General features: G+C 33.4%; 2 protein-coding genes across 2 annotated transcripts in view; one reads left to right on the plus strand and one right to left on the minus strand.

Annotated features, from left to right (window-relative positions):
- LOC147066475 (bcl-2-related ovarian killer protein-like) overlaps positions 1 to 27,941 on the plus strand; it is a 69,373-nt gene that overhangs the window by 25,593 nt on the left and 15,839 nt on the right. The gene's annotated exons all lie outside the window — the stretch shown is intronic.
- Positions 15,428 to 27,060, minus strand: LOC147066476 (uncharacterized). Its single transcript, XM_085956204.1, has 4 exons — positions 26,960 to 27,060; positions 26,706 to 26,878; positions 25,524 to 25,692; positions 15,428 to 16,092 (listed from the first exon to the last, which is right to left on the minus strand). Exons 1-4 carry the CDS (start codon positions 27,058 to 27,060, stop codon positions 15,726 to 15,728), a joined length of 810 nt encoding a protein of 269 aa, XP_085812330.1. The 3' UTR covers positions 15,428 to 15,725.

Genomic DNA, 27,941 nt, shown 5'->3' on the forward strand with positions numbered 1-27,941 from the left:
GTATACACATTTTATTAAAAAAATATATATATATAATTCTTAAATGTTATGATAATGAAAAAAATATAGTATTTTTTTTAATAATAATTAATCTAAAATAAGACAGGCTTCCATGATATGTTTTTCAAATTATTGTTTATATTACACCCTTCTCCAGTGATGTCTTGTGAGGTTAGGCTGGTCATGCACTATTAATGGGGATACATTATAAGAAGTGGTAAATTATGGAAAAGTAGAGTACTTTTCAGAGTAGTTTTGGTGTAAATCAGCGCTGTCCAACTTCTTTTAGGCCGCGGGCCATTTTTTCTTTAGCAAACATTTCGGGGCCAAAGAAGATAGGTAAATGAAAATTCAGTTAATGTCAATTCAAAAGTTATTTTTTTATACAAAAAAAAATCAAAAATAACACATAACTAGAAATAATAAAAACAATAATATTATTTAGATATTTATTTTTTTAGATATTTAGGATCAACCGAGCTAATATCGATATTGAATGGATCACTGAATAAATTAATTCTCAGCTTAAGCTCATCAAATTGAGAAAATTCGTATTATCTTTGTTTTGAAAAAGTATTTTTAATATTTAGATAATGAAATGTTTTCATATTTTAATGTATGATGGGTAATTCTGAACACAATTTTATATTTTCTTTCACCGGACATTTCACGTCAAATATTAATTCTGACAAAGTTTTGCTCCCCAATGTTTGATGAAAAATTTGCTGAACAGCTCGCGGGCTGCAAAAAAATGTTGGCGGGCCGCTAGTTGGACAGTGCTGGTATAAATGATTTATTATTCCCCTGCGGCGCTGAAGAATTTTATAAGCCTAGAAAGTTCAGTGGATTTTTGTATTATAATTTTCACAATTTAATTTATTATTTTCTTTTGAAAAGACATACTTACTAAGATATGGTAGGTACCTACTTACTTAGTAATTGATTTGGCGCAGGATTTTGAATTGATTAAAGGCGGCACTTTGCCTAGAGACGTTACTGAGACTCCCAATAGTATTGCGCATGTTTATGTAGATACTTCATAAAAATCATACCTAATTTAAATACAATGATATTTATTGAAAGTTACATTAATATCATTCCGTTTGGTCGAATCGCTTAAAACCAGCAATGATTGATTTATAAAATCTAAAATGATTTATTATCTCTTCATAATTCCAAACATTCAAATAGTTACATATTGAATGTTAAAAATGTAATAAATCACCTACTGAGCAGAATAAATGTAACCTAAATTGCTACTATATCAGTAATTACCTGGTACAATGTCGAAATAAGTAATATGTCAAAAAATATGTACCCACTTTAAATTGGTTTATTTAATTTTAATTTTCTTAATGTTAGTCGTGATGCAGTGCTTAACATCTGTCTCCTCACGAATTATGAACTCAGATTTTAGGATTGGGTGACCATTTTTAATTTAAAAGTAGACCCTCATTTTTATATATACCTAACATTAGTCGGTGAGAGCACAACTGATAGAAATACCTACGCCGATGTTTTGAGTTTTTTTTTTCAATGTAAAGTTCATCCATTTTACCTAAAGTTCATCCATTTTACCAATAATTACCAATTAAATATTTGGTACTGTTCGGTTATCAGGAATACAGCGGAAAACACATTTTGAAAATACCCGATATACTGGATTATTTGTTAGTTTGGGTTAGTTTAGGTTAGGTTAGGTTAGGTTAATCTAACAAATAATCCAGTTTATCAGCTATTTTCAAAATGTGTTTTTCGCTGTATTCCTGATAACCGAACAGTACCAAATATTTTTAACGTCTTGTGAATTATGGTGTTTACAAGGGTTACATGTAAATTGTACGTAAAACATTTCACCGTGGCACAGTTCGCCGTGAGCTTTCTTATCCGTATACTATACGGTCTCCAATTTTATTAGATTCAATACATTCAATTTTCATGGCTGATTTTGGCAAAAATCATGAATTCAAGAATGAAAAGCTAACCTAACCTAAAAAATAATCCAGTATATCGGCTATTTTCAAAATTTAAGTTAAAACTGACAAGAACCATGTTTTATTTAGACATGAATTTTATATCAGTACTATACGACCCAAAGGGGTCTTTAATATACGGCCATATATTTCCGATACAACATTTTACGGTGAAGTGTGATACGGCGAACTGCATACGTACAAGTTTCCGAACACGGTTTACAAGATTTACAATATTATAGTGAAAAAATAAAAATAGATCATACCTTCTTTAATTAATGAGACCAGGAAAATTTCAAATAATACGCACTTGAATCTGTTTTTAAAGTGTTAGCTGTTTCCGTTTTCCGGTCCACATTATCGTATGGTACACAGAATATCTTTTACAAACTTTAATATTATGTCATTAATAATTATTTGTTTATATTATGTTATCACGAATTCATCAACAACTCACAAAATTTAATGACTTAGGTACCTACCTAATTATCTAAAACACCTTCGTTTAAGTCAAGCAATTGGGTAAATACAGGTTAATAAATTTAAGTTTTAATAATAAAAAAACAGATTTACGCCCATGATGGCCGAGCAGCTTACGCGTCAATTTATAATGTCGTGGACCCAGGTTCGAATCCTACGTCTGGCAAATACACATTTTTTTTTCAACTTGTGTTTGGAGTCAGAGTATGGACTTAATAGGTTCAATTCTCTTTTAAAAAAAAAAAATCAGTTGAGACAAGCCTCCACTCTTTAGAGGCCTATATTAGAATCAGACAAGATCTAAGAATATCAAGTACCTATGGACTGAGAGTACTTGATGGAATTTGAAACTTTATTTGTAAATGTAAGAATCTTGTGCGAAAGAAAAAGAGAGATAAGACGTGTAAAATTCACTACTTTAGATGTGAGTCAAAAGAATACTAAGTCTTGGACAACCACAGAACAGATTAATGAGTTGACAACTTTGTAAGCGAATTTTTATAATCCAGTGTTAGCTGTGTTAATTCGACTCATTAATTTTTAATTCCACATTTTCAACTCATTTTTCACTTTTTGGAATTACCTCCCATTTAATTTGTCACACAGAATTATTATATTACTTTTACCTGATTAATTTTTATGCTTTTATGAGCCTTTTAAAATACTATGTCTTTTTAAGAGATTCGGTGCTTGCTTGGAGCGATTTATAATTATTTATAAAATGGACTATCACTCTGTATTCATGTGTCTTTAATTTGTGGTCACCACGATTATTTTGACGTTAAATAGCCCAACATACGGTAATCAATTGAAATACATTATCACTAATAAGAAAATACTTCATTATTTATTATTAATATGAGACATTCATCACTATTCTTTCAAATTGATCTTGATCGGTGCCAAAAGCGAGTATCGATACTTCTATCATGGTAGGCCCTAAACCTGTCTCAGGGACACACGCTTTTGAGAGTTTCTGCATACAAACAAAGCAGTAAAATACTAATATGTACATTGAAGGTTAATTCTTGAAAGAACTATACTAATTTAACCTACCAGCATGTTTGCACGTCACCCTATCAGTGTGCGTCCTTATGTATTACGATCTTATCAATGAAAAAGTGTCATAAAACGCAAGACAGAAAACAGGATAATGATTATAAATTTACCGCATGAAATACAAAAATACACAGATATACACAATGAAGAAATAGACTGATCGATTTTAATGTATGTATCCACCTATATGTACAACTGTTGGATATAGGCGCGAGCCCCTCTACCGCCACCTCACTTCTCTACTCCATCGCTTCTATCTGACCCAGTTACCTACTCGTGATTAAAAAAAAAACAAAGAAAACTGAACAAATACAAAAAAAACTATAGGTATATTTTGTGATTAGGTACCGCGGAAATGCCATATTATATGCCTCTGAGACTTAGACGGGAAATGTAAGAGAATTTCAGGTTATATGCTTTTGAAATTTGGTGCTGAAGGCGGATGTTGAGAATCTCGTTGATGGCCATCGGTACCAATGAGCGCATAATCAACGAACTCCAGATTAGTGACAGATTTCGGTTTTCCTTCACCGGACTCTTCAATTTTTCATCATAACGACCGCAGATAAGATGACAACATGGAAAAATTCGTGATAAGTATTGGGTCAGGCCGAAGGTCGGACAGGACGAACAAATGCACCCTCTAAATGCTCGGACCAAATCAAGAAAGTTACAGGTGTCATACTCGAGAGGGATGGAGCCAAACCATGGAGAAGGCAGTCAGATGGTCAAATCATCTGGGTTACGATCCTCAGTCATCGGGTCCCATCGATAGTCATGGAAATAGTAAAAAGAAAGTATTTCTAAATCATCGACAGATAAGTATTTCATTTATATTAAATTAATAGGTATAGAAGATATAGAATACAGAATTTGGAAAATATTGAGTATAGAAAAATAGTACGTACATAAATAAAGTAAATTACCATGGTTATGCGGAACATATTATGAGCCTCCACAGACCCATAGAAATATAGATTATACAGAAAATACGTATGTCAGCGAATAGGCCATAGCCTGGCCGATACTTATTGCATAAATCTTACAAAAAAATAGGCACCTACTTAAAACTATTATAGGTAAATATTAGATAAGCAGGTATCTGTAAAATTGATTACATATTATAAATAGAATATCTTGTTAGTAGTGCGTCTCAATAATTAATTCTTTATTAAATTTTTATGGACATGCTTTTTATAGTATTAATATAGAAAAATGTCGTTTGCGTGTTGACTAAATAAAAAGGTGTAATGAGTGTAGGAAAGTTGCCAGAAGTCGAGCGATCTGGGAAACATAATCCAACAAAATAAATAAGAACTTTAAATATATTATTATGACGGAGAATGAAATAAAACTGTTTTTTTTTATAATTATTGTTAGAACGAAAATACTGATCGGACATGGAGTTTTCTTCATGGCCGTTTCCCGTAAATAAAATAATACAAAACTGGTTATGGTTCTTATATTAAAGTCCATTTTCAATTAAAATTCATTTAATAACGTAAACAAATATTAAAAACTTCAAGTTTAAAAACGTTCATAACATGACATAAAAAGGTACTTACAATCAAAACAATTAAAATATATTGAAATATAATTACTTACTACCTACGTGTAAATAGGAAAGTCTGATAAAAAAATAATACAAATGGCATAAATAAGTACAAGTAAGTAGTATATATAGCGCCTGTACATGTTATTGGATTTACTGGCAGCAATAGTGCGTATTTTAAACTATAATAACTATTGTGTACACGTAAAAGTGCTGACTGTCCCTCTAATTCATTCTTTAAGAGTGAGCGAGACGCGATGTTGTCATTTTATGGTACTATTTCGTACTATTTGACAGGTACTGAAAATCGGTCAACCTGAAAATTCGTTCGTATCTCGTTTTTTGCCGGCAGGTTCGCCGTTATCGTTCTACTGCGCAGGCGCAGATTGAAAAAATCCTACTGCCGCATGAAAATTCAGAAGTTTCCTAACTTCTTTTGATTCATGCATGCAATCTTGCCAACTGCAGGATATACGTTGTCTTAATATGGCCGCGATAATAATCACTGTCAAAGGTAAATCCATCCACGTGTAAACAGGGTATACCAACAGAGTCCATTTAACCGTAACTCACGCAAGTGTAATATTTCGACATCCGAAGTAAATTGATTCAGTAGACATATTTCCCTCCTAATTGGTATCGCAGATCTCAGGTTAGTTATTCACCCTTGGTGAACTAACAATATTGTTTCCTAAGAGTGTGGGCTGCACCTAAAGGGATTCATGCGAACTTTTTATATTACGACAGTTGGTAGCAGATCCAGAACATTTTAGTATGATTGAATTGGTAGCCATATAAAAATGATTACTCTATGAGTTGGTGCATTGAAAGCATCGACATGTTGTTAGCGTGTTTGGTGATCGTTCATCTATATATATATATATTATATAATAACGGTTCAATATAATATAAACAATACCTAATTGGTTTTACACATGTGCTTCGATACTTCTTTATCTCCGTACACCCTTGGTAAATAAATGTCAGAGCACAAAAGTGTAAATTAATTTACTACAAATGAACCCATGTGCAGTTAATGTAATCATTTATTTTATAGATATATCATCATGTTCAGCCGGTGTTCGAATTTAGAACTAAGCTCATCACAGTATAAAAAGTATTGAATCATAATAATAAGTTAAATGTAATGTTAGCATGTGGCGCCCTTACTCAGCCGACAATTATTTATACAAGTGGATCTATAAGATCTTTGTAGGTACATTTTCATCACTCATTTAGGCTCTAATTTACATATAACAAATTTTTCTACAACGTATTTGATTGTGTCCGATTTATTGCATAGTCATCAAGCGCAGTGGCTTTTTATGTACGAGGAGGCACAGTGTGTTGGCGGGTTTGGAGACCCCCATTTTTTTATAATATGAGATAAATCGCCAAACACTATTACAAAGCACAGCACATTTTGATATTGCCAAGATATTGTTTGTTCTATGGTTAGACTGATATTTAGGTTAAGATTGTAAAAAATATGGTTATATGTAAATTGTACGAAAAATATTTCACCGTGGCATAGTTCGCCGTGAGCTTTCTTATCGGAATGAGATGACCGTATGCCATACGGTCTCCAATTTTATTAGATTCAATATGAACATTAATTCAATTGTCATAGCTGATTTTGGCAACATTCATGAATTCAAGAATGAAAACCTAACCTAACCCAACCTAACAAATAATCCAGTATATCGGCTATTTTCAAAATTTGTTTGCTGCTGACTTCCTGTGAAGTGTAAACCCACAAGAACCGAGTTTTATTTAGACATGAATTTTTTGTCAGTACTATATGACCCAAGGAGGTTATACGGTCTTAATATACGGCCATATAATATTTCCTATAGAAAATTTCTCGGTGACGTGTGACACGGCGAACTGCATACGTACCTACAAGTTTCCGGACACGACATTCTTTTATTGCCAGGATATTGTTTGCAGTTTGATTGTTTATTTTATGGTTAGATTGATATTTAGGTTAAGATTGTAAAAAACCGCCATTGGTGTAACTTTTAGTTAGATTAATATTGTTGACATTTGTCTGCGTTTACCTCTCCCAAGTCATCGAGTGCACTGCCTATCTGAGTGGAGTATCGCGAGAATAAATCATTAAAGTTATTACGGCCATTAAATTGGATATTAAAAAATCAGTTTGCAGAATCGTTTATTTCGGAATTCCGCTCAACACCTACCGACCATGTGGTCGATATGTGTGGTAGGTAGGTACCCACATACATTATGGCTAATATCCAATATGGACCAGAGAAATCACATCAATTATAATCTGAACTAAAACACCGAGACGCCCACGGCGGTCGCCAGCTGCAATGGACGTACCTACCTACGTATTTATTAAAAATGTAATATTAAATTAATTGCAAAGATTTAAGTAGGTAAAAAATAAATAAAAATGTTCTACAGCAGTTGACTGTTTTAGCTTGTGGCATTGTCGTGTTATAAATTAGAGATTTGAAATCAAATTTCGAGATAAATTAATAGCTTTCCACATAATTTAAACGTTTTATATAATTTATTATCTAAGAATTTGATGGAGGTGCCGTATATGCAACCAGGGCTCTGCAGAGCTACAAGTAGAAATCTTGCAAAAAATATATTATTCAGTTTATAGGTATCAACAAGTTTATAAAAATAAATATCATATTTCTTAACACAAAGTCATTATGAAATATATTCCTCACATTGTCTGCAGGTAATCAGTAAGATGCCAGTAAGCCAAATGTAAAATATAAATGATTAAAAAAAAAGTTGATTAAAATAAAATTATTAGCAAGTTCAAGTAAGTTACAACAAAAATCTTGGAGTGATCCGTGACGTCGGTTAGTAATTAAAGTAATACCTACTTTGATTTAAAATACAAAAGCCGATCGCCAATAGTAGCTCAATTTGGAAAGCGCTTCAGAGAGTATTAATACCCATTAGTTAACATTTAGTACATCGCAGTACTTCTCGAGAATTCTCGATTAAAACCTTTAGTCGTAGATACGTAATATTATGGTATTTAAGTAAGGTTTTCTCTACGAATAATTCGCAAAGTTTGAGAATTTAGCATTCTTTATTAAACATACACAATTTGAGAACAACTCAGATATATACGTATAAGAAAAAATCTTTGAAAGAAAATACACGACGCCCAGCAGGACTCGAACCCGCATCAATATGCTTTACCAGTTGAACGATGTACCTACCTCTTATTTAATTACGACGAAATTAAATAGTAGAGTTTATATTTAAAGCGGTCAATGGTTATTTGTGTTAATTTTTGGCAATCGGATTTTATGACTTAAATCAAAGTATCAATAATTACATTTCACTGGGTCTCGTATTTTTTTGAAAGATTTTTTCTAATACGTATTTATCTGAGGTGTTTTCAAATTATGTACGCACCTACATAATATTATGTCAAATGTTCCCCTAATTAAAAACGGTCTGGTTCTAGTACATTTTTTAATGAATCAATACGTTAGTATGTAAAGAAGCCCTGACCAAACCAAGATAATATTATACTGACTGTATGTATACCAAATATATATCTACGAAACAGAATTATGAGACATATTACCCAGAATTATAAAATATATTAAGTAGGTATTGAAAAAGCGTGTCGATCCATTTTCAGTTGACACTGAGTGAAGTTCAACTTAAGATGAAAGACTAATTGTATATTTTTATAGAAACGCCGGTTATTTTTGGATTGATAGGTTGGCAATGTGACGAAACATTTTAAATGGCTAAATGAATATCGTTGAATACTTCAAGCATTACCGATAACGATAATCAATTTGCAGGTGGTTTTTGAAAAGTCAACTAATATTTACTAAATTTAATCACGGCATTGAAGAAATGATGAAAGGTATTACGAAATAAAATAATGTTATATTGTCTTTGATAAGCATACGCTTATTTTTGATATACTTATTGTCTGTTTTATATATGTATATATAAGTTGCGTCTACCGAAAAACAGTGTTTTATTTGGAGGCCTTATCTCTTATTTTTATTCCCAATGCGGCCTTTCAGCCATAAAACATCCCAGGCTTGTTGTATGGTACATATTAATACATTTATGTTACATTTTTTCTTTTCAGTGATGGTTACAGTCAATTTTTAAATCTGTTCCATTTATAATATTGAGAAATATGCATTTATTAATCAACACTATTGTTCAGTGGCATACATAACTAATAACGATTAAATACTCGTCTTTCTGGGAGAAGAGAAAATATTTTTTTAATTAACCCATCGATCTTTGTTTATCAGTTGTTATGAAAAAATATTTAAATGCTGATCTTGTTACGATTCTATAAGATAATCATTATTGTTTATTAAAACAATAAATAAAGACATTATTTAAAAACAAACTCAGCAGTGAGACTAAACAGTCTGAAAACAGAATGTTTCCGATAAACATTTTTGCTCATTAAACCAATGATGAATTTATTCATAGCATAGGGGCCATAGTTAATAATATGAAATTGACAAAAAATTAAACGTTTATTAAAAAGGTACATACAATAAAATGAAATAAATATGTAGTGCCCGCGATGGCCGAATCGTAATGTGTCGGCGTATAAAGTCGTGAATCTCTGGTTTGAATCCCGGGTCTGGAAAAATCAAATGTTGTTTTTTCAATGTATCAAGAGAATTGAACAGAGTATGTACCTAATTGATTGAGCAAATCGATAATAAATATTTTTCGTACAACAAAATTCGGTTGCGAAACCTCTTCGTGACGCGACCAAAATCCACATAAGATTATAGAGCTTATTAAAAAAATGAAGTAATTATATTTTTTAACATACCTATGTATATTTTGTTTTCTACAGGAAACGACTAGACGCATTATATTGTATGCCCAAAGGACACTATTATTTTTTTTATAAACAGTAAATGGAAACTCTGCTATTCTTGATAGCATTGACTTGTGTATCCCGGATAATTATCTCAGAAATCAGGTTCTCGTTGTTTGTTCTCCCAATGTGCAGAATTAACCTGCCATTGGTAATGCCAATTGGGAGTGCAATAACTGTGTTCAATCAAAACGCTTTGAACATTTATATATTCCACTTACGTGAGGTGAGTTTAAGTGGACATTGTTTTATCAGTTTTTAAGATAGGGTCTACTTATATTAAATTAGATTAAAATAAAATTTGTAAATCGTGGGTATTCTGCGAATAAGCATTAAGTCAAAAATACTAGTTTTGAGATAATCTAGTTTGAAAGTCTGGACGGTTTTAACTTTTTTTATATATATAAAAGGCAAATTCCTTTCTGCGATATTGCTTTGAGTATGACTTAGTGCAATTTCGCACGCAGAATTTTGTGAATATAGCCTGAGAATGAGAGAAGCAAATGCACTAAGTCCATTTAGTGCTTTTTCTCTGAATAGATGTATGTCTTTTTGACTTATAACATAAATTATCTTCGCCAGTTTTATAGATATGACTGTGTGTGTTTTTGTAGACTATAGAGCGTACTCTTAATAAGATTACCTCATCATTAAGTCAAAACAGCAAAATTTTGACTTAGTGCTTTTTCGCAGAATACCCACGAAATTGTTATGTTCATTATAGGTATGTAAACAAATATAATAAATTTGAATACTTATACACGTCAGTGCCTACTTTAAAAAATAACCAACTATTTATTACACGGGTTTTAACGTTTGATTTATACATTAAAACAAATTATAAACGACAGAATTAGGTTTTTGACAAGAAAAGATCAAGAATATACATAAATCCATTATCATTATAATTAGCCGAAATAAGTTAGGTACCTAAATAATATCTAGGATATAATATTATATACGTAATGAAACATATTATATATTATTTTATGTTGAAAACAAAATAATACACAAATTATAAATTCATTCTTAAAATGTTTGTAATTTAAAGTGTATAATAATAATATGTGAACAAAGAATTAATTAGATACATCAACGTGACATAACTCGTTCGTTCAACACCTCGTAGCTTATTAAAATTCACGCAGTATTTAGCTATGTACTTGTAAGAAGGTAAATATTTTACAATGATAATTACTACGTGAGACACTTTGTATCCCGATACCTCCAAGGATGCACACTTCCGCCGCTTATCACTAACAGTCAGGCATTTTGAATCGAAAAATATTATATTTTATTAATAAAGAAGTAAAAATTAGGTAGGCATAATATAAGAAACCACTCATAAAAAGAACGCTCCTCAGACAAGCGGTCAAAGTTTACATCGAGGGCCAAAAGACTTCACAGTACATAGCAGTGGTCAACATAGTGTCGATTGCACAGCTTTTCATCGTCAATTACGTAGGATAATAATAAAAATTGAAAAGAAACATTTTTATGAATCTATGCGAGTAAAAACAGCAACACATGCTGCTTCTGCGAAAACTAGGCTGTAGAAACCGTTTATTGTCTGAGGATAGTCCTCGTCGAGCAAAAAAATACATACATCAAAAGACATGAATAATCAAAATATAAAAACATCCGTTCTAAGTTTCCGTTCAATAATGAAATAAAAAGAAAAATTGTAACGGAACTGAAAAATCTGCCAAATTTGACAGTACATAATTCGTCTCTGTTCTGGCAGAACACACTAACTGGAGAATACTAGTTTTGAGTAATTTGACTTTAAGTTATTAAAATGTTTGAAATGGTCTATCATTTGAGTTTATTAAGTAATCGTAAAAAGGATGACTTTAAAATAAAGACTGTTTATTTATTAAGAAAGTTTTCAGACGGTAAAGACACCCACGGTGGCCGCGCGGCTTAAGCGTTGGACTATCACGCCGTGGGTCTCAGGTTGGAATCCTGGGTCTGGCAAGTACACATATTGTTTTTCAATTTGTGTGTGAGTCAGAGTATGGACCTAATAGGTTGAGCAAGTGGCTGACATCCATTTCTCGTAAAAAACAAAATCTGTTAATCAAACCTCTACCCTGTGGAGGCCCATATGATCCTATTAGGATCGGAAATGGTCGAAAAGTTTTAAATAAAGAACATTTTGGTATAACTAACTCAATATGTATTTTTTTCGAATTAGTGTCTTCTGCCAGAACAGTGACAATATACAATTGTTTATTTTTTCCATTAGAAGTTTTTTTTGCTTAGAGATAGAACTTACATAACGGTTAAGTGTAAAATCGAGCTGTGATACTACGCTTACTTTTTAACATTTTTATGTTCAGTATAGTCTGGCAATTCATCACGAATAGAGTCACGTTTGAACAACGCTACCAAATTTACTTTGTCGCCGATTCAGGCAACTTATAGACGTTGTATCACTGTAAAAGGCTTGTTTTTTGGATTAACGGGTTTGTTACGCGACCAATCCAGAAGAGACCCTACAAACTCCATTACATCCACAAAAATGCACCGTTTGGCTCGGTTTACACGCTGGTGGCATCATCGGACCTTATTTATATAAAAATGAGACTGGAACTCGCGTTCCGGCGATTTATATAGTTACCGGACCATAATCAATGACTTTTAAAAATATATAAAAATAACATTGATCCGGACGAGATGTAGTCGATGACATCGACTTATGTGGACAATTGACCTCCAAGGTCGTGTGATTTGACACCTCTGGATTAACTTACAATATTTTCGAAAAGTTTGCCGAACCTTGAAGCTGTCCGTACCACCCGTTATAAATTTTAAGGAGAAACTAGTTTTCTGGGTTAATTTACAGATTTTCTACTACAAGTTTCGTTTTGTGTTTAAACTTGTACGTAAGAAGTTACTTTTTGTCATTAAATTTGAGATGGGTAACGTCTTATGCCAAGAAAAGTTTGGCGTTTATTTATTTATTGTAAAAAGTCGCTCGAGACAGTCTGGCTGTAGTATCTGGACGATGTCATGTTGGAATAAAGCTAGAACCTGGAAAATCTCATACATACTATATTTTGATGTTCGAAGTTTAAAAAACAGAATCAGTGAGTGGGACTTTTTGAACATAATGTGTATATGGGGCAGTAAGTTTTACCGCATTGGTAATTAATATACGTGGTTGCCTTTATTATGAAAATCGATTCATTAGTACGCTTGTTGTTCAATTAATTTAATCCTTAAATGGTAATTAGGGCTTCCAACGGTCTTACTATCGATTGTAATTATTGGTAGTGAAAAAAGTACATACACCATCAGCATTTCCAGAAAATATATTATTTTAACTCAATCGAACGTGACTGTCATATCGTCATTATTCAAAAAACAATACGTTGTATATAGTTTCCTGTTATACTCAAAATAATTGATGCCGTAAAATATGATCTGGATCATGGATACCATAAGAAATAATATATTAAATTGCATATTATTATTAATGGTGGATACAATTTGTTATTCTGAATGCCTATTATAATAATTCTAGAGTTTCCTTGTGTCGTTCTGATAATTTAATATTCTTTGAAAGGAATAGCATAGTCATCTAAAAATATTTGAAAATAATGATACTTGTATTGTTGTCTAATTAGGTTTCGAGTTTTTCAAAAATTACACATACATATTATTATCTACATACAACTAGTAGCATGCGGTGACTTTTCCTTGTAGAGATTCTGATGAAAAAAAAATATTTACATTACTGTTTGCGGCATATTATTATTACTTGGATTTTGTACATAAGTATAAGGTAAATCATTCAACAGAAGCACTATAGGCGACTCGCGGGAGTATTAGAATGATTTTCTGCAATACTTGTTTCTATGCTGGCAAACAATACCACTACAACTACATAGTGCTTTTACCGTGTCCATGGTGTCACTGTATAGTGATTTACCTATACAGTAAAACCTCGCTTATTCGAATCTAGATTATCTGTATGTCATCAGTTTCGTATAATTATAAGAAAAGGGTACAATTTAATATATATAATTTGTAAAAACTATACTACTACTCTTCTGCAACATCTTCTTGGCTACGCTTCTGGCGCTGTTGTCTACTAAATGGGAGGAGCTTGTTAGTTTATACTGGAAGTGCGGTTAAAAATGGGCGGAGCATGGTAGTTCACAGTTTTATTACGTAGCCAAGAAGATGTTGCTGATGATTAAAAGGATTAATTCTTAAAGTAAAATATACATTTTATGGTCAGGATTATGGTCATCTCCAATTAGTCCAGATAACCGAGGTTCTACAGTAATTAAATGAGTACCTTGGTATCAAAGTGGGACAAACGCCACCTCCCACTAAATTCATGTTTTATTTGATTATGGTAGTGCATTGATGCTCTTTTCAAAAAATCCACCAAAAGTTTCAAAAACGGTGGTTTTCATAGAGATTTTTGAGTTTAAAGTTGATATGTTATATGAAAAACGGACACTTTTCACACATGTTTGTGAGTCTCCTGTAAAATTTTGTAAATGGCTTATGTCCCACTTTGATACTAAGCTACTACTATACTATACTATACTAATCATAGTGGGTGGCTGACAAGGTAGTATAGTCATAGTGTGTGGTGTTGCAGCGTGATAATTTTGAAACGTATTTACATAAAAATATAATATTATGTAGAATCTTCACTAGGTCTAAAGCTAAGTAAAATATACCATAAGATTGCATAATAATACCTACGTTATTTTATTACATAGTACTTTATCGTACCACACATCTATAGACCGTACGCCACTGCAATTTAGCTATATATATATAATATTATAATCTCAAAAATAAACATGTTATAATAATATAAATAATTTTCGCTTGTAACGCCCACGGTGGCCGCGCGGCTTAAGCGTTGGACTATCACGCCGTGGGTCCCAGGTTCGAATCCTGGGTCTGGCAAGTAGGTATACACATTGTTTTTTCAATTCGTGTGTGAGTCAGGGTATGGACCTGATAGGTTGATCAAGTGGCTGGCATCCATTTCTCGTAAAAAAACAAAATCTGTTAATACAAACCTCTACTCTATGGAGGCCCATATGACCCTATTAGGATCGGACATGGTCGAAAATTTTCACTGATAGTAACCTAAGCAAATAAATACTCTAAAATGATGTCTTGTATTACCAACCTGCTAATAATACAATCATGTGAACTGTCAATTCGTGGTGGAAAGACGTTGTATTAATTAAAATAAAACACAGTATATAGGTAATACCTATTCCATATACTTAATAACGATGAAAACCGATTTAGTTAACTTCAATATCACAATCTAAACTGATCAACTGATTTCAGTCGAGACTTGTTATAAAATTGTATGGAAGAAGTTAGAATTATATTGTGTTTCTTTTTATTTGATAATATTACATATATATTATATTGTTGCTAAATAATAAAATATCATCAATTTTCCTATAAAGTAGTATAAGTAATTTGGAGCACCTCATAAACGTACCTTTGAATGTCCAGGTCATTACACAACATTTATCAAAAATATATTTTCTAATATAGGTAATACGTTTCTGTGTTATACCAAATTATGTATTTATCATTGATATACTCTTAAATCTAATAAAATAAGTATTTAACATTAAAAGACAGTCCTTGAATGTCAATTGAAACATACCGCTTAATATATTGACAAACCCTGTAATAATATAAAATGAACGGCAATATGGATGTACGCAAACTGAGTAGCTACATATATGCAAATATAATATATATTATTATGTGTATACCGACAACCTTAATGCTTGCGACCTCCACTGCACATACGACCTTTTGTCTTGAGGAATATCAAGGCAACTGAGCACGCTATCGTGGCACTAAGAATAATCAGCATGATAAGTATTGGAGCATTCCGTTCCGGTTCCTGCGAAAAGCCGTCCTCCGATTCGCCTTCCGGTAAAACAACCGTGAAAGACAGCTCTGATGTTGAATTGACAGTCTGGGTGTGATTTCCTTTTGCTTCTTGGTGCGTGTCTCTTCTGCTACGCGATGGAGGATCGCCTGGACATCTTGGAGTCCTGCAATCGGCTGCTTCGAGACATGCTGTCACTCTGATGCTCAAGCGGATTTCTTCGCCGCTTCTCATGCCATCGAACATGGCAGCTCTGGAATGAGAGAAAAATACAGAACAGATTAATAAATAGAAATGTAAAAGCCATCGCCGTGGACCAATATTTTTAAGCAGGGTGTTTTATGGCTGTCAAGCCGTAAAACCTAAATAACAAAGCAAGCCGACGACACTCAATATTAAATGTACGTTACATTTACGTAACAAACTTTAATGCATATTATTATCATATATAGAGGTAGGAAACTATTGAAAATAACATACTCTAACACGTGTTTATCCCATATTTTTCCACTCTCGAGATCCGTTGCCTGTTATACCACACCCAATAGGGTAAGCCAGTTCCCATTAACTTTGTGTTCCCTGGAGAAAATGCAAACTTAAGATTCCTTGCCATTTTTTCTTCGTATAGTAAACAATAAAACGCGACATTGGTTTTAGTTTTCATTGAAAAAAAATAGTGTGCCGCTGCCAATGGATGTTAATAAACCAATATTATTTATAGTAAAATATATCAATACAAAATCGCATAAAATTTACAATGATGATTGTATCGCATTTATTTAATTTGCGTAAACAGATGTATGTACGCATTTCTTTCATGTATTACTTTATAAACGGGCTTGGAGGCCTCCTTGCAAAAACTATCGTGTAAAATAGACTTGCGCTGTAACGTTTTTTTACGCTCAAGTGCCTTGAATTGTAAAGAAATTCGCAAATGTTTAAGACTTTAGAACATTCTGATAGCTCGTGTGCTTCAAGGAAAACGGCTACCGAGAAAGAGGTGATTTTAGTAATTATTTAAAACGCTAACTGTTGCTGTTTTACAAACACTGATTGTTCAGTGACTAATGCTAGCGCTCCATTGGCGAGCCAAAAGTCCGTGGACAATAAATCGTCCGATTTGTCTATGCCCTGCTACTGATCAATGAACGAATAAAAAAGTCGAGCTGTCAAAAGTCAAAAATTGCGATTATCGTAATGTTTTCTGATAACCCTATAATTTTGTGTTATTTATATGTAGACTTGCGTAAAATAATATAGCAGTGAAAACAACACAAGATTTACGTTTTCTTTTATGAATTTCATAAATACAAATAAAAAAATAATTGGTAAATCTCTCATTTTATAATGTGTAAATTAACAAATAAATCAATGAAAATGTTTAAAACAATTACAGATTTTTTTGCGGTCCGAATGATTGCGTATTAATATCAAATCGAATTTGCATTGCGATCGACGGACGAAGTCTGGCAACTCGGAGGTAAAATATCAAACATGTTTGAAATCCAACGAGCCTGGTCTGCGGATTAAAAAGTCCGCAGACCTGGGGTGCTCCACGCGAAAAAAAAGTCCGAAGACTGTAAATCGTCTGACTTGCGTGCCAATGGAGCGCCGGCATAAAAATGATATAACAACTACATAATAATACTTTGTTCGGAACACTTATTTCAATCGGTTGTAATGTATTTATAATTAACTGTATACTGCATGTGGAGAATGGCCAATGCCTAGATACGCTACTGGCAATTGTATACAATTAATTTTCCAATATCTACATATCTACGTACGCAGGAGCGGATTAAGCTCGGTGTGACAGTAGTATAAATCCCGGTAGGCTGATAAGCCCAAAATGAAAAATGTTTTACTAAACCAAAGACAACAAACTCATTTATATAGGAACTCGAATAGCTTCCAAATCGATGTTGCCATCTTTCTCTGTATTTGTTGTAGTAGGTATATCTCAAATATATATATAAATAATTACAAGATAAAAAGAACTTTTTATTTACAACGTTTTTAAATTTTCTGTTGAATCATTTGACTTGACTAGCTTAAACGATCAAAACTAATGTTGTTGATAGAAATAATACTGAAATGTCATTTTAACACTCATATTGATTTCCATAGTAACGCACGTATATATTAATAATTTAGTTGTTAGGACCCAAGCAACCAATAATAGTGGATTGGATTACGGATTTCTTCCGAAATAACTTTTCATACAAAACAGAATTAACTTAACATGAATTTAATTCTACTTCAAAATGGCTAAAGGTGCATTGGCATCGTGTTCTGATGTATTCTAAAAGTTTCAAATGTCTAGCTCGTCGGGAAGTTAGTTAAAAATCGATTGCAAGATTTGTACCGGACAAATAAGAATACGACCTAATAAAAACGTTGTAAAATATAGTGTTTCTGAAAAACTAGGTATATTTCAAAATTTCAACAGTTTAATATGATAGTATTTTGGTGTGATTAGCGTTAAATTATAGTATTTTTGACATTCTTCGATTTTACGCGAACAAAATACAATAATATTATATTATACTTAACACGGTTTGCATTACTAATCCATAGGCGGGCATTACAATTTCAAACTGGATCGTGAATGTCGAAAAACAAAACTATTCTGTTCATCAATCCACTAATCGGCCATTTTATCAATCCATCAATACGAGCATTACATTTACAATAATGGATGAAACTAATTCGATCGCAATCCAGTTTAAATGCCTTATTCCTGCCGTAGATGTAGTACACAAACATATATGGATTGCTTATATGCAGAAATACTACTATTGTCGAACAAGAACTTCTTGTCCTAGTGTTAAAACTGTGAACTAACGACGCCTAATAATCGTATTTCTGTTTTCAAATGCGGACCGCCCCCAAATTTATCATTTAATTTTACGCTCCCATACACGAATCTATCAATTTATGTAATTTGGAGTTGTTTATAATATAATATGTCTAAAACGATCAGGAGTGATGTTAGAATTATTATTAGTAAACTTTTGGCTTATTGTGAAGAAGAAAAGGAGTCGCAACTAACTGCCGTATTCATATACATTTGAACCGCGTTCAACGTAGTAAGCCGTTTATCGGCCGATTAAGGAAACTATAAAAAATGCATACGTCACGAGATGCGCACAGGAATGCGCACCAAACTTAAAATGGCGGCGATCTGCGCGAGCTGTCAGTGTCACTTTAATACACAATGACTTCATCACAACAAGCGTTTAGTAGGAGGCTTGAAACCTTCGTAGGTTTTATAAATTATTGCGAAAATGTGTGTGAAACAGAAAGGAGGAGACGCTTGCGACTGCAAAAAAGATACATCAGAGATATGGACATTTGTTATTCCTTGGCTTCGCCTATTGAATTCGACTGTTATCCTAGCCCAGGCGACACGTTTTCGCGCGTTGCTGAACGCATTTGTTATCCGCGAATTTATTATCAATGTTTCCCTATCGGCACAGCTAACTAATAGTTCCTTTTCATCTTGCGTGAAGTTAACTGCCCGTCGTCGTTGTGTCACAATAGGATTCATGATGATGCTAAAAAATGAAAATGAAAATGATGCTAAGCTTGTAAAAATGATCGAGATCGTGGGTCAATGGAGGTGTTTGTAAATATTGGCAATGATCCGTGAAGCTGTATTGCCATATTATGGAAATATTTACTGGGTATACTTTGATCATTTCGTGCATTATGAAGTATAAAATAAATATGATTTTATAACAAATAAATTATTTTTCATGATAATTATTTATTTATAATTATTAAATTTATATGGTACCGTTTGCACATTTTTACACCGATTCACAATTTCAAAATTTTAAATTAATTTTCGGGAAATTTAAATTTAAAATTAGGTAACATTACCCATGGCATGACGCGTATTACGTCGGCGACGTGACGTCACTATTCGTCAGATACATTTAGGTTTATGCATGCAAATTTGCAGTAAATAGCTTGAATGCAGCTTGCTGTTATATGCATACGCCTGTAAAAAGAGAGCCGATATATTATTTGAACACGCCTGTCGTGTACGCGTTGCCGTCATGACAGGTACGTCACTAAAAATCATTTATAAGTGACTACAATGACTTCTTGTTATCGCCGATTTCTTGTTGTCGGACTATAAACAAGCCAAATCCAAGAATCAACAATGCTGATTTCTATACTATTTTTATGTTTTCTATAGGCAAAAACATTACCGTATTTTCAATTGACCTATATTCCGAACTTAATAATATCACATTGATTTTAAACTGTTGAATAAGATCATTCGTAATAGTTTTTGGCGTCTTACGGTTTTCTGTTCATTACATTGTATCGCCCTCCAAACTGTTCATTATCCGAGATTATTATTCATTCAATTCATTCCAATTTTTTAAATACTTACACATTATTATGTACATGTGTATAATTAAATTTTAGGATTGACTAGAAAGTTTTCGGGGCCAATCTCAGGCCACTAATGCGCCTCTGTACATACGTACCTGTCCTGTTGGTGTGATGAAGTAGCACACATTGCAGTGATTGATGATGATTAGAAATAACCTTTACTGTACGTTACTGCACTGCTTTAATTGCACGTCACAATCGACGGCAGTCATCGTAAATAGTGCGATGTTTATGAAATGACCAATTGCATAATAATATGTAATACTTGTCGGCTTACAGAACCATTTTCATTCAATAATGTGACTCATTTAAGACGGTACTTCCATGAAACGGAAAATAACTATAGGTGCGACGAAATTTTGGACTCGCTGGTAATCGGAGAGCGAACGTCGAGCTGTGAACACGTCAATTTGTTTCGTGATGGCGACGGGAGTATTAATTCTTAAATCGTGTAAAGATGACTAAAAAACGTTACCTATTTACTTGAAAAAGAAAACATGTCAATGAATATATTATTATTGTTACTAATAGAACAATAAACAGAAAATTAAATGGAGGCATGTTGGATTTATATGACAAATTATATTTCGTTCGGCATGCGTCATTTGCACAATCCGCGCATCGACTAGCCACGATCTTTTTAGACCATGCCTCAACTGAGGTATAGCCTTGAAACAGTTTCTATGACTGAACCAAACTTCTAGGGCGAATACGATAATAAGAAAATGGCCTGAAGTAAACGCAATGTGTGTAGGTAGATATATTACTGGGACTAGGTAAATATTGGAATCCGTGAAAATGATCAATCAATTTTATTTGTTTAGTGTGCTAATGGTCAAGGTTTATTTGCGCCTTGGAGTTAAAATTCTGCAAGTAGATAGAGAATAGACGTTTTATAATTTTTATGACAATCAGAAACACCCAGGCGTTGAGAATATTACATAAATATATTATTATGTCTCACCAGATCGAATCCGGAGTTACCGGATGAAAGGCCAGCGCTTTGCGCACTGCACCACGAGAGCCGCCGGTTTTTATCAATTAAATGGCTTCTAATGACAATATGCAGGAAATATTATGTAGATACTTATAGTTTATAGTTTATATAGTTAGTAGAAGGTAATATGTACTGGTATGCAGTACAGTGGCGAAGACTGTCTGGTGGATTGTGGTAAGAAAGTGATACATCCATGTTAGTCTATCAAATAATGAATCTTGCTTTTAAAAATATGTACGTAATGCAGTGCTCATTAGTTAGCGAATGGCTATCGATTATTCCTTTTTCAACGTTTGTTAAACTAACCTATACTTGGAAGTCACTCTGGATAGAACCCTATCTTTCAAGGCATCCTGCGAAAAAATAAAAAACTGAAAATCGCAATAAGAAATAATATTTTGAAAAGTTAGTGGGAAACGGAAGTAGCTTAAACCGCGTTCGCATAAGAAGACTGTACGCCATGTAAGTACATTATCCGGAAAGCTTTTTCACAGACAGGGTAATGAAATTCTCAAAGCTCAGTCGTAAATTGTAGCTCAATAGAAGCCTCGGATCTTTCGTTCAGTACGTAGGAATATATTGCGGTGAAATTGTCGAAAAAAATGTAATAAACCTTTTACGATAAAATTTTAATATCACGGAGAGTTGGGGGTCGAGGACTGTACGTACAGGTCCAGATTTGGCATAGCAATAAAGAGGCTATAGTCTAGGGGCCGCAAATTGGTGGTACTCCTAGGGTCCGAAATAAAAATTGAAAAATAAAATTTAAAAAAAATAGAATTGTTTATGAAATGGCAAGCGAAGCAGCAACACTCGCACGCATGAATTAGCAGGTTCTAAATAATCTAAATGCTTGACAATTAATGTAGCTAGCTACTTTCAATAAAGTATACCCTTAACACTCAACTGCAAAGATATACCACCAGAAAAAATATTTACTATGCATAAATTTGTATGTCAAGTAACGACAGTAGCGTTTAGATGTTATAGCACGCAAAAAACATCAATTATGTACCCATCAGCGTAAACATTTCTGGTTGAAAGATGTGGAATAATAATATTTATCACACAGCAAAAAATATGAACATTTTGTACAACGCCGCTTAAGTTAGTTGTTTTTCTAGGGCCCCCAAACTCTGGTTATATGTACGTATCGCCAAAAACTCTTGAACTGACAGGGGACAAATTAATGTTGATGTTTTCAAATGAATAATGATGGAAAACTTCTTTGCACCACCAAAGCACAAAAATACAGTACCTAATTCTCAGATAAAGGTACAACAACCCAAAAAAAGACAAAGATGCCCTATTTCGTAGCTTAAAAACTTCGTCGTTGGCAGGACTAGATATATTATATTTAAAGGGGCTATGGGTTAATACATATTGGGATGCCCAAGAAGAGCTTTTAATTTTTTTTAATTAAAGGACGTAAATTTAATCAAATTTGGCCGACAGTGTTGACTAAATAATTCTTAATTCATGACAATATAGAAAATGACCATCTGCCTTCACAATTAGTTATTGGTGAGAACATTCTCTAACCGATTCGAACATTTGAATAACTCTGGGGTTCCTATCAATTTGGGAGCCCATTTAGCCTTGTGGTACAACCGGGCCTGGTGATTCGTATGAGTGTAGCTCAACTAAACTGTTCCGGGTGACAGACGATAAAACGAAGATCATGATGTGATGGGCAAAAGATGAAGATAAAATTTATCGGAGAGTCTATTTCTTAAATAATATTTTAAACAGATCAATAAAATTTAACGTAGGACATTTAATATGTTCAGTCAGAAAGTTTAATATGTTCAGTCATCAATATTAAATTTATTGTTAGGCTTTTCCGATATTTAGGTCGGAAATCCGTTCAGTCGAAGTTATTGAAAATGTGTACAAATTAGTAGGTATTGTTTAACCGATTTGGCCGTTACAGTGATATATAATATATACTTATAACGAAGTGGTTTCCACTTTGCACTAAGTACCTAATTCCATTATTGTTTCCTCCAAAGATCGAACCTTAATTTATTATTCAGAAAGCATTAGGTATCAAAATAGCTTTTCCCACAAAAGCTTTTTACATACAAAGATAAAGGTAAACAATTTACGAACCTTTCTAATTTCCTTTCTATATATATTTGGCACTGATTTTGGTGTATAACTTCATTAAGTCAACAACCGCATAGTAATGAGTCCAAAGTGTTAAATTAGAATCGTTCATGGCCCCCACAAGGGGGGGGGGCTGACAGGGCTCTAGCCTGGGGGCCGGAATTAGGAGGGGACCGACGTGGTGGGTCAACCAGATAAACACAAATCACATATTGACCCTCATAGTAAAAAAATCGCCTATGGCGCTAGTTTACTTCAAATTATGCTTTTAAAGTATGCAATTGTGTGATGTAATTTGACACTCACCAATTCAATAATTCACGTGGATGCATTAAAAAATACTAAAAATCGCTGAAAAATATACTAAATCCGCCTCGAACACCATTTGGAAAAAGTTACTGTTGTGCGCCATACTGCCTTTAATCTTAGTGATATGTAGGGGAGCCTACCAAAGATCCTGGTCTCGCGGCCCGCTGCAGGGTGTGGAGCCATGGAATCGCTTATAACTTTTGAAGAATTAATACACACAGCGAAACAAAAATTATCCGACTATATGGAGAAATTATGGTCCCGTGACGGTAAATATTATAAAGATTCCGGGGGACTCAGAAATAATGGGAACTGAAATATCTAACGGGTAAGGAGAGGAAGCCAACCGATCTCGAGTAAGGAAGAATACGGGATAAACTTAAACACTTGTCAAGAATACGTTATACGTCGAATACTGACAACTGCTCTCGGTTTATGCATAGACGCTCATTTAATATTGGTGTATTACACACACTATTGCACGTGCATAATGCGTGTTTCATTTTCGTAGGACACTCACACATTCGAAATCCTGCATCAAAATGTAGTGTTTTGAATATAGCCTATCGGGATTATATTTATTAATCTGTTCTGTGATAGATTCAGTTCGCTAAACCATTTTTTTTATTATACAAATAGATTCACCATCGATGTTCTAATGTACGACATAAGTTGAGCACACAGAAAAGAAAATAATGTATGAATTATATATAAATAATATATAAATAATATGAATCAATCGATTAAATTTAATAATAATAATGAAAATATGTTTGACATATATTTTATAACATAACATAGGCAGTAAGTGAAATTATCATATTATAATATGTTCGACGCGTAAGTATATGTAGGTATACGAAATACAATACATATGTAGTGGTGTGGTACTATATCAGATGATATCGCTGTTAGAAGGAGATTGTGTTCGGAAAATCCAAATATCTTGCTAGAAACTTTTGAGAATGATTCATATTATATTATATCAATGCTTCCGAAACTGTAGTACGCGAAATATTTGAAAGGGTATGCTGTTAAACTTATTTTTCGTAAAAACATTTTACTTGTATTATCAGTGATTCATTCACTATAATTATTACATATTTTAGTACCTACATGTTTGGAAAATAATTTTGATCCACATATTATGTAGGTATGATACTATTTATGTAGTAGGTTATCATCATGATCATCGGTTGGAGTCAATCCACTGCTGGATGAATGCCTCCCTAGCTCCCTCCACTCTAGTCTGCCCCTAATTCTTTGCTGCCACGTGCATGCGTTTATTGCCCCTTAAAGGAAATCAGATGAATGCAGAACTTTACTATTCTATATCACTCACATTTGAAATATTTTAGAAGGGAGTTCTTTGAACCAACTGTTATTTATTATTTGTATACATAATTATTAATACATCATATTTTAAAAGGACTATTGATGAAATAATGATGCATAAATGTGTTTATATAAATAATAAATAACTTAAATATGATGTTTCAAAGAACACGTCTGTAAAATATCTCAAGTGTGAGTTAGAATACTTCTGCATTCGACTGATGTAAAATTTGTCCAGCGGTTGTCCACTCGCCGAGCGACATGTCCAGGCCATTGCCTCTTTATCTGCTTAACGACCTTTATCACATACATCGCGTACTCTTGTCTGCTTCCTTATGTAGTAGGTAGTACTGTAGCACATAAAAAATAGTATACAACTATACTATTAAATTTCGATTGCCAAGCCGGAATACTTAAAAAGTATCTAGAATCTGTCTATGGAAATATATATATATATATATTATTTGAGTTATGTACGTGAAAGAAATATAAATACAAATAATAATATTAAATTGATAGATTACCTTATAAGTAGATTATGACCCAATGGTGGAGAAACTCTTGGCTCTCGGGGGCATAAGGCATGTGCTCTTGATGCCCGGCATCCATCAGGTCCTAGAAGTGGAAAACCTCCTCTAGAACTTCCTCTTCCTCCGGATAAAGACACGGAGCTTAACCGAGAGGCTGCCCAACCTGAAAAATAATTATATTTAGTAAAACATATTTATGAAAAAATGTTAATTGTATATTTTTTCACTAGAAATTATTTATGATAGAGTTAGGTAACAATAATAGTATGTAGCAGTGGCGTAGGGTGGAGATACGCTGTTAAGATCCGCCATAAATGGTGCACACTAAACTCTAAACTTCATCAGTCGTACGTATTTATTTTCATTGAAATAAGACTACAATTTATTTACAGTTGGTGTTGGTTAGTTTTAAATATGCATTCAATTAAAGCCTTCGAAACCCAAGTCATAATCATAATAGATACTAGTCAACAAATACTCGTCTATCTATAAAATATCTAAAATTATGCAATTAAATCATACATAACTTTGAATATTTTATAGACGGAATAATATTTTTTATCTATAATAGTTTGGTTTAGATAGGGCTTACTGAATTTTAAAAAAATGAACCAACAATATGTGTAAATTGTATTCTTAATCCAACGAAAACAAATAAGTATGAATGAAAAAGTGTCAACAATTTCGTCATATCACCCATTATGGTTTGGTTTGGGCAGGGTTTAATTGATTTAAAAAAAACTAACCAATACCATCTGTAAATCTGGCGGATCTTAACAGCCAACCTAGACCCTTCACTACTGGTTTGTAGTATAAGAGTTTGTTGTCAAAAATAAATGCAACATATTAAAAAGTTTGCAATCTATTTCGTTGTGAAACTAAGAATCAACAGTTAACACGGTAAACGTGATTAATATCTAAAACTAAATGTAAGCTAAAAGTTGAATATTATTGCATTTAATTTAATGATCCTGGAATGAAATATATATTATAAAATATTTATTTTTTGTTCATAGTATATAATTTGACTATTAGTTAAATTTGAAATAACCGTACGCCACTGCATGCCAAAATTAATTATTATTTCTTTACTGTCTAGTCTAGGAATATGGAACATACTATATGTTTAGTTTCACCAATTATTAACAAAATAAAAAACGACATGTTTCGACTTACCATCATCAGGTTCTACATCAGCTCTCAGCATTAGGAGTTCTCCAAGTATGACTCTAGCTCTCGGGGGCAGAGCCTCTGTGTAGTCACCTCGAGAACCTTTTCTGTAGAGCCCCACGCGAGATCGCAGGCCTCCGCGACCACCCCCTCGAGCTACTGCCCCTGAACGACCAGACCTAACAAAATATACCGATCAATACTAGAATTTTGCATCATTAGCAAGTCATCAATTTTCTGATGCTGATGTGTTTACTTACACTGAATTATCAACATCAAGTTGCAGATGCTTAGTGTGTGCAGCTATCCTGTCCTGTGTTCTGCATTGGAGCGTCAGCACAGGATCATCTGCCAATTTCATTTTCACTATTGTTGGAAAACGTAACTTCAAACACAAATGCACAACATCCCCGCCCACTGAACATTCCCTAACAAAACATTTATTAAACTGTGACTTAGGAATATTTATATGTAACTTTGAATTCAAACGCGGAGGTACGAAGTCACTTTTCACTGCACACGAAGAAACTTCTGATTGAAAAACGTCATCGAACACTGGTACATTTTCATTTGAAGACTTCACTGTCAATACAGCTTGGAATCTTCCATCTGTTGGCGTATTAAAACAATGCATTTCTGTCACTTCAATTTGCAATGGATCCCTGTTTTTAGGTTGTCGTCCATCAGATAAAGATGCATCATCAAACACAGTAGGACCTGATTTATTAGGAATACTTTTTGATAATACTCCTTTCGCAATAGTCACTCCTACGCCATATGGTGAAAACGAAGGACTAAACTCAGGAGGTTCTGGAAAATCAGCAGACGGTATTGGCAAATATTGAGGAGAAGGAGTCGGCGAAAATGGATCATCTTGAGCAAAAGGCGGCTGTAAGTCATTTACTGGTCTATTAGGCTTAGGGTAATCATAGCCTTGTGGACTAGGGATATCTTGAGGAATCTCATCATGAGATGGTGGAATATTGAAGAATTCTTCATCCGTTGGACCTAATGTTGTGTAATCTGGAATTGGATCGTTAGATGGAGGAAGATACGACGGCGCTGGTGGTTCGTAATAATAAGGACCATCCGAAAATCGTGGACCCTTTAAACTTCTCGAGTTAGGTATTTTTTCATTGTTATTTGACAAAGAAGAATTTACTGGTACTGAATTTGTGAAATTGTGAACTAATGGTCCGTGTTTTGTTATTAAATCACTGGCTATAGTTTTAGTTCGTTGGT

Source organism: Rhyacophila brunnea, unplaced genomic scaffold (genome assembly GCF_057557595.1).
Source record: "Rhyacophila brunnea isolate RB1 unplaced genomic scaffold, BYU_Rbru_1.0 scaffold_5, whole genome shotgun sequence".
Classification (NCBI taxonomy): domain Eukaryota; kingdom Metazoa; phylum Arthropoda; class Insecta; order Trichoptera; family Rhyacophilidae; genus Rhyacophila; species Rhyacophila brunnea.